The sequence below is a fragment of the Phasianus colchicus genome, chromosome 1, assembly GCF_987193195.1.
Source record: "Phasianus colchicus chromosome 1, bPhaCol1.hap1.1, whole genome shotgun sequence".
NCBI lineage: Eukaryota > Metazoa > Chordata > Aves > Galliformes > Phasianidae > Phasianus > Phasianus colchicus.
The window spans coordinates 172236735-172255731 of record NC_143436.1 but is presented as its reverse complement, the minus strand read 5'-3'; the positions used below and the strand labels follow the sequence as shown (position 1 = coordinate 172255731).

The 18997-nt window shown below is 41.2% G+C and overlaps 1 protein-coding gene across 1 annotated transcript in view; it reads right to left on the bottom strand.

Annotated features, from left to right (window-relative positions):
- Nucleotides 1-1307: 1307 nt before the first annotated feature.
- LHFPL6 (LHFPL tetraspan subfamily member 6) overlaps nucleotides 1308-18997 on the bottom strand; it is a 134484-nt gene continuing 116794 nt past the window's right edge. The window contains exons 3-4 of the mRNA XM_031615837.2: nucleotides 15042-15140; nucleotides 1308-2379 (exon numbers count right to left, since the gene is read on the bottom strand). Of these exons, the coding sequence (XP_031471697.1) occupies nucleotides 2261-2379; nucleotides 15042-15140 (218 nt within the window). The 3' untranslated portion in view covers nucleotides 1308-2260. The remainder of the gene's footprint in view (nucleotides 2380-15041; nucleotides 15141-18997) is intronic.

The following is an 18997-nucleotide window of genomic DNA, read 5'->3' as shown; positions in this document are numbered from 1 at the left end:
CTTATATTTTTATACTGATTATATTTATAGAGCAAACTGCAGGTTCAGAGGAATAGAAGACATCTTTCTGCAGTTACACACCATGGAAAGGCAGCAAGAGAAATTTGCCAAGGATCCAACTCAAGCCAAGAGAACCACAGCCAGCGTTGTGTTTATACCACTCTTGGTTTTAATAAAGCATCTATCTACAGTACTGTGAGGTAAATTCATACTTACTGTGATAGTATATGGAATGTCACTGATTTCCACCAGCAGGTTTTGGAAGAGTTTATTAAGAAGGGATGAGCCCAGAAAACTTGGAAGCAGGAGGAAAGGGTGTAGTGCTCTGCATCCTACTGCTGCTGGTGCTGCAAGAAGAGCTTGCAGAGAGACAAGCTCACTTGCTCCTCCATGGTTGGTGTGGTTCTCATCAGAACTGCAGCTGGATGTGATGTGGCTATTATGGGCTAATCTGAGAAGGATAAGGTACAATTTTTTATTCACCACACAACACTATAAAGTGAAAAATAGTACGTAGCCTGTAATCAACTTACATAAAATCCAGTTCATCAATGTAAGGACTGATCACTGTAACTGACATTGCTATTCTATGCACTTCTGAAAAGCTGCCTAGTGCAATGTACAGAGCAATTGTAGAGTTTCAGAGTTACAACAGCACATATGCTACTAACCAGCAGAACCATAACTAGTATACACACAATAGCTTTGAAACAGGCAATGAAAGAAATATCATATTGGGAAAACAGGGCAGAAAAACACATTTGAATGGCAGCAACAACAGTCAGTACTATGACTGAAAACCCCTTAAAAATTCCCATATCTCAATTTAATATTATTTTTCTTAATGATTCTAAGAGGTCTTTAGTTTTTTAAACACAGTGCCAGTACCTCATGGGGGGACTACTCCCTTGTAGGCATTTTAGTCATAGTGGCTGCTATTAAAATAGTAAGGGTTTGTTTCAGTCAACTAAAAGAGATACCAATACTGTGTGAAATGCTGTGTCCAGGCCAGAATGGAGAAGGTCTCTGTGATGTCCTACACCATACCTAACAGCATCAGGCAAAAATGTCGGACGTGATGGCTTGTCTTAAGTGCTAGATATCTATCCTCAGGCTGTGCAGATGAATCCTAAATGCATGTGTTTTGTGTTTTACAAGGAAAAAAAGATACAGTATGGTTTAAAAGCTGATTATTTCCAAGACATTTTTTTAAATGGGCATCTAAGAAGGGAATTTTTTCATCTCGTGACACAACCACAAATTGCAAGTATTGATCAAGGAAAAATTTATTTACAGAGATTTTTCAAATACAAACATAAAATAGCACATTTATATATATATTTTTTTTTTTTTACAAAAATGAATATTGAAATAATAAACATGGTACAGCACAATACGACATCAATGAGCTAAACATAACAGAGACAAAAATCTATGTCTGTAATAAGTTCCCTGTCAGTCTAGCACAACCAACAGAGTTCTACAGTACCGTTAAGTGGAATTTTCAATGGACAGAAAAATGCCCATTTACTGCACTTCATAAAAGTACTATAGGCAACGGCTACATCTGCCAAGTTATTATGCTGCATTTTTGTAATAATGCTGAAACACAGAGGCTTAATAAAAGATCTATAAGGATGAATAAGCAGTGGCTAAATGTTTGAGGAAGAGAAATGTGCAGAGAAGAGAACATACAAAATACTGATAAAGTGGCTTATTGGTCCTTTTATTAGGTGTAATGAATAGATTAAAAAGTGTTGTAACACTGAAATTTAAACCACCAAAAAGAAGTTTTTTTTAAAAAAAAAGAAAGAAGAATTGCACCAAAAAGGTTTCTTCCTCTCTACTCATTTTGTGCCATGGTCAACATCTGTGTGTGTGTGCTTTTGGGAACACCGCATTGCAGGGGCATTACCCCAGCCTCCCAGCAACATCTTTTTCTCACTAATCCCTCCATTAATTGGTGCACGCAGAATGTCACAATTTGCCAAAGTGGAGTTTTCCTTGTTTACGTGGTTATATTTCTGTGGGGTGGGCCACAGGCAGGTTCTGGTGAGGAGGTCCTTCCCCAGCCTGCCTGGTGGAGTGGCTTTGGTCCATGGTTCACCTCCTTCCCCAGGGCTCCCAGTGCCACCCACCAGCCCATCCTACTGAGTTTCAGAATGAAAGCACTTAAAATTTTCCTTTTTGTTGTCACTGTGGTCCAGAAGACACCTGCAGGCCCCTTGTGCTTCTGGCGGCTGCCCGCACCCGGGGCTGCTCAGTAGGGATACTGCTTCTGCTTCTTGCCTGAGAAGCAGGCCAGCCAGGTGCACACCAGCATGGCTGCTGCCGCACCCCCACCTGTGCAGTAGTAAGCCCAGCCGATTTCACAGGTTCCTGCAAGGGAAACAGAGCAAGACATGATAGGAAAGGCAGAGGCTGCTGGCTCCAAACACATGTCAGCAGTAGAGCAGGTGCCTCTCGACCTGCCAAGCCCAAGGACAGACTGTGATACCATTCACTGCTTTACCCTGCAGCAAAAACTTGGAGGAAGGCAGGTGGGAGAACTATGTAAAAGCTATTTTTTCTCCCTAAATCTCTGCTCCAGCAGTATGCATTTACTGACCAAATAAATGAGCCCCCACATTTCTAAGTGTATTTTCAGGACTTGTGGGTTTCCAATTGGACTGATTCGGGACAGCACCTGAAGCGGCAGAGTCAGACCAGCTTCCCCATCTCATGTAATGGGACCATCTGGCAGATGTCTCCATCTAGGAGAGGAGGACATGGAGTGACAGGCCAGGATACTGGGTTTTCAAGAGAAGAAACAAAGGCTCTTTGGGCCAAAGGAGCATAATATTGTGGAACAAATTGCACAGGGGCTTCTATGGGAGAGAAGTCCACAAATCCTACCTCTTGCCTACCCTGTCAGTAGATTTAGCAAGCAGTGTGCACAAAGAGAAGTGATGGCAACACATCAGTATGACAGTGACATAACAGCACAGGACTAATAATAGCAGCAGAACAGTTGTGTGCTGGTGTAGTGGAAATGAAGATACCAGTGCATCCCATTATTTTCACAAGTTGCCACCAAAAGCAAAACAGATCCTTAATTCACACTAAGATCAGACTGCCAGTGAATATTACATTTCATTAAAATACAAAAGGAGAGAGAGACTTCCCTGTTCCCACCCAATGTCTCCACTCATTACTTAAAACTTCATGGATATTTAGCCCTGTGTGTTTTCATAATGTCTTAATACGGCCTTCAATACTTTTAAAGGGCCTCAGTATCATTACATAAGTCAAACTCATCCCAAAAAAATGGTGCTAAGGAACCCCACAGTGAACCATAAAGTGATTGCTCTCCTTCCAGGCAACACTGCTATTACTGCCTAAGTGGCCAAGAAGGCCAATGGCATTCTAGCTTCTATCAGAGAAGGTGTTGCCAGCAGGAGCAGAGAAGTGATCATCCCCGTGTGCTCAGCACTGGTGAGGTTGCACTTTGAGTTCTGTGTTCAGTTTTGGGCTGACTGCTGCAAGAAAGACATTGAGGCCCTGGAGCGTGTCCAGAGAAGGGCAATGAAGCTGGTGAGGGGTCTGGAGCACAAAACTTATGAGGAGCAGCTGAGGGAAATGAGATTGTTTAGTCTGGAGAAGAGAAGGGGCTCAGGGGAAACCTTACCGCTCTCTACAGTGGCCTGAAAGGAGGTTATGGCGAGGAGGAGGTCAGTCTTTTCTCCTGCGTAACTAGCAATAGGCCTCAAATTAGATGTCAGTAAATATTTTGTCTACAAAAGAGTGGTCAGGAGCTAGAACAGGCTGCCCAGGGAGGTGGTGAAGTCATCATCCCTGGTGGTGGAGGTGTTCAAGAAACATTTAGATGTTGAAATAAGGGACATGGTTTAGTGGGAAATACTGGTGATAGGCAGATGGTTGGACTAAATGATCTTGGAGGTCTTTTCCAACCTTGGTGATTCTATGATTCTACTCCTCAGGACTTCAATCAGTCTTAATAGTCATCATCACTTTGGCTTCATCATGTTGGTCATCTTGATATTGACTGTTCTCTCTCTCCTACTGAAGTACCATCTCTCTTCTCTGACCAGTAAGCACTCTCAGTAATACTATACCTCCTTCCCACTTGCTGGAAACTATTCTTCCCTCCAGAGAACAGTAGGTTTCCACCTAGAAAGAGCTGAAACAGGTGGCACATCCATACTTTGTCCTAATGGTGTTCTTGAGGACCAGGCTTGTGGGCTGGACAGTTATCAAGACTGCTGATCTTGCCTTAGGCACAAGATGCACAAGATGTCTGTACATTTCAACATGTCAAAAGCTTTAGCATGCCTGAAGGCAAACAGCAAGTCCATCAGCTGTCTGCAGAATAGTGGCAGGCCAGTCTTATAACAAGATGTGAGTGGGAGGCAACACTTAGGCTCATGCCCTTTCTGCAGACTTTGGGATGATGCCACAGCATGCAGCATACTACTTGTTTCATTTCTTTTCTTCATAACACTCAGTGAAACAAAGATACTTCCATTACCAAAGAATTTTAGGAGCTGAGGCCTTGGTTTGGGCTCAGTATTCTCTCCCCTGGATGTGCTGCAGTAAAGAGAGATATTTATTTGGTTTTGTAATCTTGATGTGTTCTGTAGATTAGAACAATTCTTGGCTCCCTTACAAAAGGCCACACAGAGAATCTGACTTGCAACATAGAAGACCATCAGATATCATGGAGAGCTGCCAAGTGCCTTGCAGTGTCCCTGGCAATGATCCTTGCCCGATCGTACAGCAGTCTCTGGATAGGACAGACCTATCTCTGGACAATTCCTTTACCTGTACAGACATGTCTGTGGTTTCTGCTGGGATTTTCAAAACCAGAATTAAGCACATACCATATGTCTAAATCTATTGGATTGCTTTGAAAACGATCATGTTTATACCAGAGTTGAAGGTGATGGACTACATCTGATAGGCCTTTTGAACTGCTAAGTATTCCTAAAGCTACAAAAGAATTGTAATGGCAGCTTCAAAATTTAAAACTTTCTCATTGTGATGCTTCCAAGTAGAGAAACTAAACATTTAAATACTACTTAAAAATAGTTTAAAGATTTGCCTGCTTGCAATGCCCAAAGCTGTGACCTACATGGAATACAATGAAGTAAATTTGACCTTTGCATGGTGTGCATTGGTCATTGGAGAGGAGAAGAGTGCACGTAATACATATTAAGAAGGACTGTTAAATTAGTATCAGAGGTGTGTCTAACAAGTACACCATGCACATTCAGTCTTGGATGAGGAGAATAGCATCTATTTCTTCATACCATGCTCCATTTACTCTAAGGATCACTGTCCTACTTAGTGCTCTGAGGCATGGCAGGCAGTCCCTTAATCTAACAAATGCAATCTAGTTCACAGGTGTGAGCTGGGTCAAGATGAACAAATATAAGAACGGGAGAGTGCAGAACAATGGATGGAAGAGCAGGAAACCTGACCTTTGAGCAATAATAACAAAGCAATAAACCTGGCCATTATTTCCAGCCTGTGTCAGGAGCAATGGGAGGCCTCAGACAAAACAGCTTGATCTCTACTTGGATGATGCTGAGCAGAACAGCATTTCAAGCTATTTCAAGTGCAGAAGAAGCGCCTGCAGCAGGGAAGGTGTCTGAGGGCATAGAACTTAGCCATACTTTTCATTTTAAGTAGAGGTAAGTGCTAAGTTCATAGATTAGTATAGCTATAAGGCCAGAGAGAATCTATTTTAAAAGTACTTGTTGAAATGAAAGATTGCCTAAACTGCATAGCTACATGTCAAACCAAAAATATACTACCCTTCTTGTGCAAGGAAAAAAAAATAATGTTTCTGCATTAGTGTTCTCATTTTACTATGTGTATTTGCTATTTTAATCCCCTGCACACTCAAGAAAAATTAGTTGTTGCCAATAATTGGGCAAATTAACTGCAGTTTAAATTGCAGAGTTGTTTTTGTTTCACTTTGATATTAAACTATCAATTTATAAGAAACATGAAGCTTTATAAAAAGTAGGGTTAATAAGTAATTAAATAAAGCATGAAATGGAAAGAGATACACCTATCAAAATGTTTTATCACAGCAAAAATAGACTTTGCTTTCTAGCATTTTATTTTTTACAAATCAGATATTATTATTTGTTAATTACAATTAATTATTAATTACTAGTTTTTATAAATATTGCAATAACAGGTTATGTAGAATAATCCTTTCTCATGTACAACCTTTATTGTACTGACATCAGTGCTACTAACCATGTATTCGGAGGAAAGCAAATGATTAAAAACTCTACAGAACTGGGTTTGAATTTGACCATCAAGAAGGGCAATTTGCCTTCACACAGCCCAGAATATTAAACATCAGAATTATTGCACTGCAGTTTCCCATTTTTGAAATTAATGTCAAATCTCTAGAATGGAGAGCAATGCTACCTAATTACATGATAGAATTAAATAAGTCGAATTTTATAAATTTTCACATACACAGAAAAGGTGTTGTTTTCCACAAGAGTGCAGAGAAATACATACGAGTCGAAGTGTGCCAGGGGTGTGTGGAGATGCATGCAAGAATGTGTACATGTTCCTGCATATAAGATGGGCTGATCTTGTCTCATGCCAAAGTAAACTCCCCACCAACTGAAGTGCTCTTCTGGCTGATACAGATGATACGCACCACAGCAACTCCCTTCTCTGCACAGAAGTGTTGCTGCTCTTTACTAATCAGTCTTTACTTAACAGATCAGTATGGAGGAGAAAATGTGAGCTGCGGTTTTGTTTTTTTTTATTAATTTTGGAAAGAAAAGCATAACTAATTGGAGCTCTTGCCTTCTGTTGGCTCAGTGAAGCAGAACCATCCAAATCAGCTCTGGTAAAACTGGCATTATGAACTCTCTTTTCACATTTGAGATAGGCAGTAAGAGAGTGTCAGGATTAACTGTGAAATCAGACAATCACAGACCTTGCAGCTATAGGGCTGGATGGCCACTTTCCAAGCAAACAAAAGGAGGGAAGAGTAGCAATATCATGCTCCTCTCCTTTGTAAAAGGACTGAGAGACATTGCAGTCCCTGAGGATGAGGGACAAAAGCAAGGTGAATGAGGACAGCATCAAAGAAAGACTCAGCAGAAAGATATCCCATAGAATATAAAACAATATTTGCTAAATTGAAAGACATCAGTGAATGTGAAAGGCTAGTGTTGCAATGATGGAAGGGATTATTCACAAAAACTTCCATGCCTCTTCCTGATTTCTAACATAATCCTCAAGGCCGTGAAATGTGACCTCTGTTCCCCTCCCCTGCTCCAATATGTAAGGCAATTAAAGATTAAGAGAAATTCGGGAGTGAGTGAACTTTGGCAACAGGAACTTTGTGGATACTTGATCTCCTGTGGAGCTGTGCCAGGATCCAGTTGCCTAAAATGAATTATACCAGGATTTATACTTCTGATGTCTTATAAAAAAAACACATAGTTATCAAGGTCCTAGAAATAACATATGTTGTTCATCTAAAATAACAATAATTGGCACTTAATGGAAACTATCCAGAATATGAAAGTGTCTTGGATGCAAATTTGTTAACTGCAAGACTTAGTATCTTAAATATTTGCACCTTATTTACTGTTAATGTCGAGGCTATCTTGAGCTTTCAGCCTGCCAGTATTTGGCAGGCTTTAAACAGTTAATCCTAAGTATAGCCTGTTTTCCAAGATGAAGGAAAAAGGGTTTCAGATTTACCCACACTGAAGGATACAAATAATATACCTTCAAAAAAAAAAAAAAAAAAAAAAGATACAATTGCTACTTGCAAAAACTTGTGCAAGAACTCTAATTAACAGTTTCATATGAGAGTCCTGTATACAGGGGAATGTGAATTCCTGTAATCAATCAGGGTGTTGGAAAAAGTAGTCAAAGAAGAAACTAAGAAATGTGATATTAAGGGATATATAGGGATTTAGAGATAAGAAAGCCACAAATGAATGTAAAAGATAATCAGCTAATTAATAGGAAGGCACAATTATTTTGAAACAAAGCCAAGATAAATTAAATAGCTGAAGAATATTTTTCTTGACAGCTACACAATGAAAAAACATCATTTGAGATCACCTACAAAAGCAGGGAAAGAAGTCAAAACTTGGAATGCATCCAGAAAGGATTAAAGTAGTTCTATGAAACAAAGAAAGTATGCCATGTAAGGTAAATCTGCAGCTGAACAAACAGCACAATACGCAATGATCAGTTTGGTGAAGGTGGTTTCTTTTTTCTACTGTATGGATCGGACTTTCCAAAGGCCTCTTCAAAAATATATTATTTCTTACATGTGTAGAGCTCAAGCTATTTTGGTTAATTGTAACTGGTCAAATCAATTGCATGAGTATTTTGGTTTGTCATAGAGTCATAGAATGGCTTGGGTTGGAAGAAACCTTAAAGCCCCCCCAGTCCCAACCCCCTGCCATGGGCAGTGCCACCCATGGGCACCTCAGGCTGCCCAGGGCCCCGTACAACCTGGCCTTGAGTGCCTCCAGGAATGAGGCACCCATAGCTTCTCTGGGCAGCCTCATGAAGTTCAGAAGTATAAAAGTGGCAAAAGTGGCAAAAAACTTTTTAAGTTGTTCAGCTCTGCTGTTTCAGACATTCCCATGGCAAAATCCTTCTTTCTTTGAAGGACTGCATAATTTTGTTTAATCAAATCTTAAATTTGCTGCATGGATTTATTGTGAAACAGGAAAGGAGAAACAGGTGGATGGTTGGACTGGATGATATCAGAGATCTTTTCCAACCTTAATGACTCTGTGATTCTATGAAGTACCTTGTGACAATTACAATGCTCAAAATCCCAAGAGCAAATAGCTCATGTACGACTAAACAGGAGCAAAAAAAAATTATCAAGTCAACAGTTGTCTTTAAGATATTTGAAGTCCTTTAAAAATGATAGAGGGGAACCTTAATAATAATGATCTTTGGAAACAAATATCCTTCTGCAGAGAAGCTTCTGAGATCTTCCGAGGACAATTCAGCTGATAGTTAAGCTCAGGGTGAGAGCCAGCCTGTGAAGTTGCTCTCCACGCAGCCACGTTCACCAGGGGAGCCCTCTCCCAGCAGCTCAAAACATTGGAGGGCAAATGAAGGTGCATGTTTGCAGCCATCTGCTTGGGTTGCATTGGCTGCTGCTGCATCAGACTTCCCTATGCGTGATGATCAGCAACAAAGCGTGACAGCTGGAGGACATGAAACAACGGGAGAGGATCTAGTGGGACTTTGAAGAAGAGGGAAGGGGATGTTCTCAGCCTCAGAAGGATGGCATGAACTCAAACAAGCACAGAAGGCACGTCAGGCAGGCTGCGGCAGCAGGCAAAGGGTGGGTAGGCAGGGCATGGCGTGCCTACAGCCACACCTGAGTCCTGCCAGCACTTACTGCCAGATCTGTGATTTTCACCACCTTTATTAGCAAATAGAAGCATAATGAAACTCAAAGATAAGCCCTGAACGTAGTTTGAACAGCAAACACCAAGCCTTCTGTGTGGGATCTTCCTTAGCACAAACGATCACCAGTAGAAAATAAAACACGTCTATGGCATATACAACATAAATAGCAATGTCTCATAAAAAGAAGTAGGATATCAAAAATTCAGGCTAAACCCTGGCTGCCTAGCATACTAGATTTCCTCAAAGGAAGACTTTTTTTTCCCCCCCCATACAGTTCAACTTAAAAATTGAGGTTTCTCTTAAATGAAGTGTCTTCATTCTTTCAGGTTAATATCATTTTGTATCTCTGGTGGTAGGGGAGCGGCAGCTAGAGATGAGATGAAATTTCCTAAGGCATCTAAAGTGGCATGAGTCATCAACGTTTAAACAAGTGAATCTCACTCTAGATAAGCATTTTGCTGTTCGGGCATTTGGGTATTGCTCATGTGTTGCTGTTTTACCAGAAGCCAACCAAGGCTTGATTTTGTGAATTAAGCTGAACATGTCCTGTCCTCTCCGACACTTTCTGTGGGATTTAGCTGTCTCCACACCCATCCCAACAGAGATGAGCATGCAACAACTGAGCAGCCTCTGCATGAGCATCAGGGGAAACTGATGACCTGAAATAAAGTGTCTTGATGAGTTTAGACATTCAACCCCAATTCTAACATAAACAGACATATACACCAGCACAGTCTAAAAAAACCATGCAAGTTCAGAAGGCTTTTCATCAAAGTAGGAGTTTTGCAAAATGTAGATGTTTTTTCATATGTTTGGTGCAGTCTCACTTTAATGCAGACTCATTTTAATGTTTGTTCCCTCACTTTAAAGAATTTCCTGCTTAAAAAGAAGTATTTTTTTGAGCTGTTATTCTTGTGTGGTACAGTTAGAAATGAAAACAAAACAGGGTATTAGCCTCTCAAGCTCAGCAAAATTGAACGTACGCTACGTGGCACTTGCTTTGAGGAAACTGCCTGAAAGTTCCTTTAGCAGACCACAGGATTGTGCAGATCTGACTCACATTCACACCCTTCGGTCAGCAGCTGTGTACTGCTGAGGATAATGTGCCACAGCAGTGCTGTCCTGAATGGGCTCACGGGTGGCTCTGGTGCGTACATAACGCAACATAACAGCAACAGCTTGCATGGTGACAAGAGATTATGACTGTGATCCTTCCTCAGGGATTTGGTAAAAGAGAAAGGCAGTCAAATTATCATGTGTACTGGTAGTTTTATAACTCCAGTCTCTATATAAGGTAATGATAATTAGACAAAAAACTTTGTCAGTCACTTGACAAACAATGATATGAGTTTAAAACATGACCATCTTTTTCCTCTCACCCTTATTTATTATTATTGCCATCCTTCTAGGAGTTTCCATTCTAAAAACAGCAGAAGAAGAATTTTCTGCTTCACAGACTGATGTTTCGGTGGGAACTCAGCTGCACCCATGATCTTAGGTGGCCACAATATGTAACGGGGCCCCAGTGCCTCCATACAGGTCTTACCAGATCGCAGGGAGTTGGGAATCATAACAGAGATCTGGAAATACCACAACAACCTTGCTGCAACAAGGTTTACCAGGAATCATTGGCCATAGTCCTAGTTTATCATTGTGTTCTTTTCACTGTGGCAAAAACAGATTGCTAGAGATGAGCAGACAGCAGGTCCTTCTACAGGTGTGCCAGTCTGTCTATTTACAGAGGTTACTCCTCTTCTCATTAGCAAAACAGCTCATCTACTGAATGCAATTTAATCAACAAATGGGGTTATCCTTGGCAGGGTATCTTCAATTGAAGAATGATTCTCCTTTGTAGAGATCAAATTGTACAAACACTTTTATTTGATCAAAAAAAAAATTAGACCAATTAAATGCACATTTCTTAAGTAAAACATTTGGATGTAGTTCACTTTAAAAAAAAAATCAAATGAATATCCAATATTAAAGAGAGCAGCAAACTGGTGGGCATGTCACAATGTCAGCTCAGTTTTCTAGAAGAGAATATCCTAATCCACTTACACGTAAATGAAAATCCTGCAGCCTTTTTAAGTATTTCCTTCAAATAGATACAAAAATGTGTTTGTTTGATGGGTACAGAGGCAGGGAGTCCCCTCTTCACAATCTGGGCTATCTCACCATTATTTAGAAAGCCTATCAGTCTAAAGCCTTTTCAGAATGCATGAAGACATAGAGAATCACATCTTATCTAGCACACCCACTAAGGATTAGGCTTTTTATGGGTTCTTAGCATTGCTATTTATTTCTTTTATCTAGTTATGAGCACGTTACAGTGTTATACAGAGGTTTTTTGTCTTGTTTTGTTAAGCCATTTTCATTTAATGGCTAATTTTGAAACATTTCTGGTTAGCATTACATTTTAGGTAGCACAATTCCCCTGCTTCACAAGTGAGTTCTTGCAGTCCCTTTTTTGCACCTTCCTCTTGTCCTTTTCATCCTCTTATGATGTAAATGCAACTCCTGGTTTATTTTTTTCTACCCCAATATCAAGGTTCTTTTCATTTTGCAGATCCCTAGAAAAACTTACTAGTTGCTGAACCCCTACCTTTACTGGCACTATGGTCAAACCTGGTGAGCTTTGAGCCTCCTTTACTAATGTACATATTCACCATGGCCCACTTTATTCTGATCAGCATCCCTTTGAACATCCTCCCCTTTGAAAGTAACCACATGCACCAAATGAGGATCCTGTTGCCATCCTTTGTAGCACACATGGCAGCAGGAGAAGCAAGACTAGCACTCCCATTGCCACCATTTACCCCATCAGCAAAGTAGCCTGGGGCTCAGGGCAGCTTACCTTTCCCAGGGGCAGATTATGAATGCAGTGTGTGTATGTGTGGTTCTTGAGACAACTAATTTCACAGGCTCAGGAATAGAAAGCATATCATTGCAGCTTAATCAAATTAAATATTCAAATGAAAGCAATAATTACTAAAATTTGTCTTGAGACGGGGTGAGATTAAGTCTTTGAAACATCATTTTTGTTCTGCAGGCTATAATGAGTAAACTAGTCTCTAATGATGCAGAAAAGACTGGAGGGCTTGGGTTATCAGCAATGAAGAGATATATATCAAATGAGATGAGCGGCGTGGCCATTAAACAGCCCTTGGACAGTACCTCTGCCTTACAAACGACTTTGGTAACAGCATCAACCAGGCACTGACATTAACTTAAAAAAAAATCCAAGACACACATTTAAATTCACTGCCAGTCTATATGGAAAAGAAATTCAGTTCAGAGAATTCAGTTCAGTGGCAGAGCTGCCTGGTGAAAATTACTACATCAGGTTTCAGCTCTCATTATAATCTGTAAATTAATGTGTTAACACAAGATTCCTGAAGATCAGCAAAACCAGCACTGCCATCAAGTCTAGGCACGCAAAACACATGCCCTGCATAGGTCCAGAAAATACAGTAAGAGTACACATCTTCACAGTTAACATAGTATGTCCCCTGTTCATGGTCCTTACGTATAGCAGGAGGAAAAGCTGAAATATTTCATATGGATTCCTTCACCCTCTTAAATGGGGAAACAGCTCAATTTATGAAAATAAATGAACGAGTCAAGAATCAGATGTAGAAGGTGGCTTTGGAAACTGCTCTGACCGTAAGCCTGACTGTATTTAAAGTCACAGTTTCATAGAATCGTGGAATCATTAAGGTTGGAAAAGACCACTAAGATCTAATCCAGCTGTCATCCCACTATCACAGTGTGCTCCTCAGTGCCTTGAAGCTGCCTAAGTGAATTTTCAGAAAAATAACCAGGAATAGTAACACTTTTCTGCACTCTGAGGAGAGCAGTGACTGAAGCCTGGGAAGGGGCAGGCTGTCAGGAGCTTCAAGTAGACACTGCAGGAGCAACCTTTCATACCATTGGCACGCATGCACCCACGAGAGGCCAAATAATGGGCTGGTGAGGAACAGATCCAGACTTCTGGAAAGGATCGACCAAAAACAAACCCAGCTATTCTTGCAACAGCTGCTGTCTTTCTGGTCTTTCTACTGTATTCACTGAGACACCTTTCCATGGATCCAAGAATCTTTGGGATATTATTTTTCTGCTAGTTAACTATATGTTTGTGTTCTCATAGCTATCACATGCATATTTTTCAAGTATTAAGAGCAAAAAAAAAAAAAAAAAAAAAAAGATTGCAGGAACCTTTTATACTTCATTTAAAGAAAATTTAATATTAATAGTACAGAAAAATATTAAAATTCAGAAAACAAGGTGAAGCTTCTAGGGTACATTACACATCCCCTGGGTGACACCATTAGTGGCTGTTGGCCATTAATCAGTGGCAGAGATAGATGCTGCAGTTGGTAATGAGAATTTCTGGTGTCATACCAGTGCAAATGCACTTCAGTACATCACAGGACCGGTATAAGAGAGGATGACCTCTTTGGAAGAACATCTTTGGAAGAACATCTCTTCCAAAGCAATAATGTTGATGATTTGATGCTATTCTGTACAACTTTTTACCTTTTAGTCTCAATTAACTTGCAAATCATAGAATGTTTTGGTTGTAAGGAATGTTAAAGAACATCTGGCTCCAATCCCACTGCCATGGGCCAGGACACCTTCCCCTAGCTGGAAGAAACATCTGTAACATAGATTTTGTCCGCTGTTCTTTGCACTGGAGTTACTGTCAGGCTTCTACGAGCCATGCACACACAGCTATAGAAAGAGTTTCTAACAGCAGCCATAAGGCTTAGTTCATAGTGTCTGGGAATGAGGAGCTGTGTGCATGCCTTCTTGGAAACTGGAGCTCAGCGTGCATAGATGTGGGATGCTCAGTCTCTCCTGCTCCTGCAGGAAGATTGCAGGTCCCCTTCTTTCTCAAGTAACACAGGACTAGAGAGCACTTGCAGAGTAGGAGAGCAGCAGCCACATTCATCCTTCTAGCTTAACAAGGACCTGCATGTTCACTCAAACATCAGATCCACGCTATCTCCCTGCTGGGTGCCTGTTCTCTATCACCCCAATGATCTCTCTAGAGGTGACTTGCCCTGTACTGTGTGGTTGAAAGTCCAGCTTCACTGCATTTTTGGCTCTCATTTAGTGTCAGCACAGACTTTACCAGTTGCTTGCTTGTGAAAAGGCAGTCACAGGGAACAAGTGTTGTTTACTATCTTCCCAAGGTTGTGTATAACCAAAATCATATTCCCAGGCTTGGATTAGAAGGCCATAGGCATGCCAGACTTCGAAGACCACTAACTGCTCTCACTGTGGATTACCCCAACCTGTGACATGATGGCCCTGCTTACCCTGCCAAGATCTCTTGGAGTGTGCACTCACATATTGCAAGACTACTCCATCTGATGTCTTAAATATAAATACACGTACATTTATTTATTATATTTTATAATATTCTGCTGGAAAACCAATCTGAAGTCCCCTGCCTTAGCACTACATCAGAAACACACAATATGAGTACCCTACCACACAACTGTGTTTCTCCTCCAAACCTGCATTCAGATCTTCATTTGCTTTCATGGAAAATGGACAGAAGAGTATAATACAACTGAAACACTTTGATGGAAACTTACCCAATTCAAACTGGTTGGAAAGGTTGCCACAGGTTTGTCTGACTTCTTCACTGTCCCATCCAAGAGGATAGAGAGCACAACCAGAGCCAATCAACAGACCTACGGAGAGAAGAGAGAGAAGTTTACACAAGCAATTTCGATTAGTTTAAACACAGGCTAGAAGTCAAGCTGCCACTGAGGAATCTCAGATTTAAAAACCAGCAATTTTTATCCTGAGAACAGTAGGAAATCATTTGATCTTGTACTGCTGCATTCTGGTTTTCCAGCTGCTTAGTGTGCTGGAGGTAGCCGGGGTGGCTCAGCACCAGATGCCAGCCTCAGCTTCTGGAGCTGCTACCCGAGAGCTTTTAAACTTCCCTTTGACTCTGCCAAACTGCTACATGCACTGCTTGGAAAGCTCAACACAGGGTTAAACAGAAGCTGTGTTAATCACAGCATTTACAAGCTGATTGCTTCTGATTAATTAAAACAACAATCAACCAGGGTCTATCATGGTTCCAGCAGGAGAAAGTAAACTGACAGTTGTGCTAATCCCTTGTCATTTTCTTTTGTTTTTCACTGCTTCAAAAGCCAAGGAAGAGTGATTTCATGTCACCTGATCAATTCATACTACAGGTACATGCTGCACATTTTCCTTGTATTATTTCAGCAAAAACAACAGAGCTCTTGAGCCATTCTATCTGTAATTGTGTTTGGCTTAGCATTCATGGCACACTTTGCTTTTTCCAGTCCTCACACTGTCCAGAACAGATATGCTTGAACTAAGCAAGCCCTTTCACAAGATCTTGCTGGGAATCATCCAATGGGCCATGATTATTTTGTAGAAGTGGCATTTTTATCTTATTGCATTCTCAGCTGTCATGACAGCAGCTGCCCAAGAGCAAGTGTAGCTGTCAAAGATCTTTCTGTTATTTTTTTTTAAACAAGGACAGCCAAGAGAGAATAACTATATGTGAGCTAAATCATTTAATTTTACCTCCTTTGTCTCAGATCTTCTCTGTAAGACTGGAAACAAGTCACTACATAAATAACAGACCAGGTGCTATTTGAGGCATGAAAAGGCAGACAAGACTGCAGAAAGTCGGCAGTGTGGATTTTCAGCAGCACCTTTTACCTGTTAAGTAGACTGGGACAGGGTTTAACTCCTACAGCCATTGCTGGCAAGCTTTGGGCAAGTCCCTTGGCCTCCCACCACCTCGCTTTTCTTCTCCTGACAATAAAAATAAAGGCAATGTGGTCGCTGGCAAAGTGCCTCTGTTATTATGTTCCTACTACAGCAAAGACCTGGGTGCAGTGACAGAGGCCCTATGGATGTCACATTTGTCTGCTAAGAGTCCAGAGAGTGATTCTGACTCAGAGCCTGGGCTTAGCTGTGCATTTCTACAGCCTCTATCCTCACGATGCCTCAATTTTTTAATACTGCTGACACTGCTGTAAGATACAGAAATCACTTCTTTACTTTCTTGACTTGCTTGAAGATGCAAAGAAGCTTTATCCCACCTTTCTCCACATGTTTTGATGCCCTTTAGCACCTTAGCTGTAACCAAAAGAACAGTAGCCCCTCCAAGCACACCTCTCGCTGTTTAGGGCTCAATGTTCACTCCTCTTTAGATCTTTTTCTTGCTACTCTAGTTTACTTATTTTCCTTGTTCAACAGACACTGCCTGTTCCTCTCTCCATCCCTACATAGCATAACAGAAAATAAATCATTGAGGCAGCCCTTCTCAAGTGGAACATTCACTCAGCAGCTGTGAAGGCAGAAAAGCAATTAAAGCCACATGAGTGCTAGACTTTTCAGGACTTTACTTGACCTAGATGTGATTACTTCTAATCTCCTCACTACCAGCTTCCACAGTATCATCCAATTTTTTTACCCAGGGCTGCAGAGCTGACAGAAGCTGGTAGAATCCATGTAAACGAGAGTGCCTTCTCATTAAGTTCTCTGGAAGGTGTTTCTCACACAAGAGAACTTAGGCCTCTTATAACAAATATAGACTCAAAATTGTTAAAGACAGCTCAAGATTTTTGCAGAAATACATAAATGATTCTCATGTGAACTGCTAGAGCAAGAAGGTCACTGTGAAGCAATTACAACATAGCTGATGTGCTAGGAGTGGGCAGGACCTATAAGGCAAGAAGGAACTTCACTACTGATGATAAGAAAGGCTGGGGAAGACAGAATGAGCTCCTGGACATGAAAGACAGTTGATGGACAGTGGTAGCCCCATGTTGGCTGTGACACAGAATCATAGAATTACAGAATCATTAAGGTTGGAAAAGACCACTAAGTCCAACATCACCCATCCCCACCATGGCCACTAACCATTTACCTCAATGCCACATCTTCATGGTTCTTCACCACCTCCAAGGACAGTAACATCCCATGGGCAGCCTGGTGCCAGCAGTAATATCCAAGTGGACCAGCTCAGAAAGCTGCACAACTGTGTACATACAATGGTGTGGATCTGTCCCATTGTTTTCAGTAGCATTCTACGTGACTGCAACAAAGCTGGTACCACTACAATCTAAATAGGCAGCAAATCCAGGAATTGGCATTTCAATTCCCTTATTTTATGTAATACAAGTGTGAAGTGTGCCAAAAGCCCATAACATTAATAAGACTTGGATAAGAGCACTTCAGCCCCTTCCTCCCCTTCCAGTCAATCCACTCATGTTTGTAAGCAACTAAGCGTGTGGATCAGACCCTGGGAAAGCTGAAAGACTGCATGCTATTATCTCTAATAATCCATACACGTGCTCACAGCCAATTTGTTTAATCAGAGACCATAGATTCTGTGGAACAGCTGCAACCTCCATTTAAATGTCTAAGATAAATACAAGGGCCACAAACCCAGCGGAAATCATTAAGCTAATTTTGCTGCTTCAGTAGAGAGAGGTGACTGGTTTAGTTCACCAGTCACACCCTGGCCTGCCCTATGTTAATGAATTTAGCCAGTTATGCTACTCAGGACACCACACCCATCTCCACAGCTGCTTAAAATGCTTAGGATGCCTAGAGCATTCCTTAAGAAAGGGGGGGGGGAAGCCACTATGCTGTAATTACCATCACCTGTCATCTTTCATTATCCACTGCAGTTGATTAATGTAAGACAAAGGGGAGGGAAATAAGCAGGTTCCTAAATGGTAGCTTCACCAAAGGGGCTGTAGCTCAGGGGTCCTGTTGGATGGGGCTGGGTAGCAGTGGAGGTGCTGGTGGCACTTGGCTGCTGTTCGATGTGCTGTACCATATGCCCTCTCTCTCTCTTTTTTTTTTTATATCTTTTTTTACATTCAGGAACAAAAAGAGCTGCTTAACGTTGTGCAGAGCCTGAGGATCTGTGAAGCACTGCTGTTGCAAGCATCCAGATTTAAACACGGCCAATTGCAGTAATGCAAAGCTGGTATTAAGTGCTTGGCTCCAAGACTGAGCCCATTTTGGTTCTCTGTATAGTTCACGAAAGGAGCTGGATGTCTTCAGAAAGAGAGCTAAAACCAGCCTATATGCAAAATGAGGAGCTGTTCAGACTCTCACAACACAGAACATTGGAGCTTTTAAAAACACTGTGTGAATGCTCTGCCTTATGACCACTGCTGTGACTTTAACTTTGGCTGTGAGAGCCCTCCTGGCTGACCACACTGACCTTAAATGAGCGGAGTCCCCAAGTCCTATGAGCTTGAAACTACAAACCAGGGGAGTGGATGGTTCAATAGCAAACTACCCAGATTGATTCTTGTCCTTCCCAGACTGCCCCACCTGTCACTCTTGCTGAAGGAATAATGCATGATCATATTTTAGAAATGCTTAGCATCTAAAAGACAATCTTGTTTGTCTGGAGGTGTGATTGAAAATAATTGCCTGTGGCAATTATGCGTATGGATGATGCTGCTGAGCAGAGGGTGGCGGGAAGGGGACAGTAATTACATTAGTGGTTTGGCACAGATCAAGGCTTCATCTC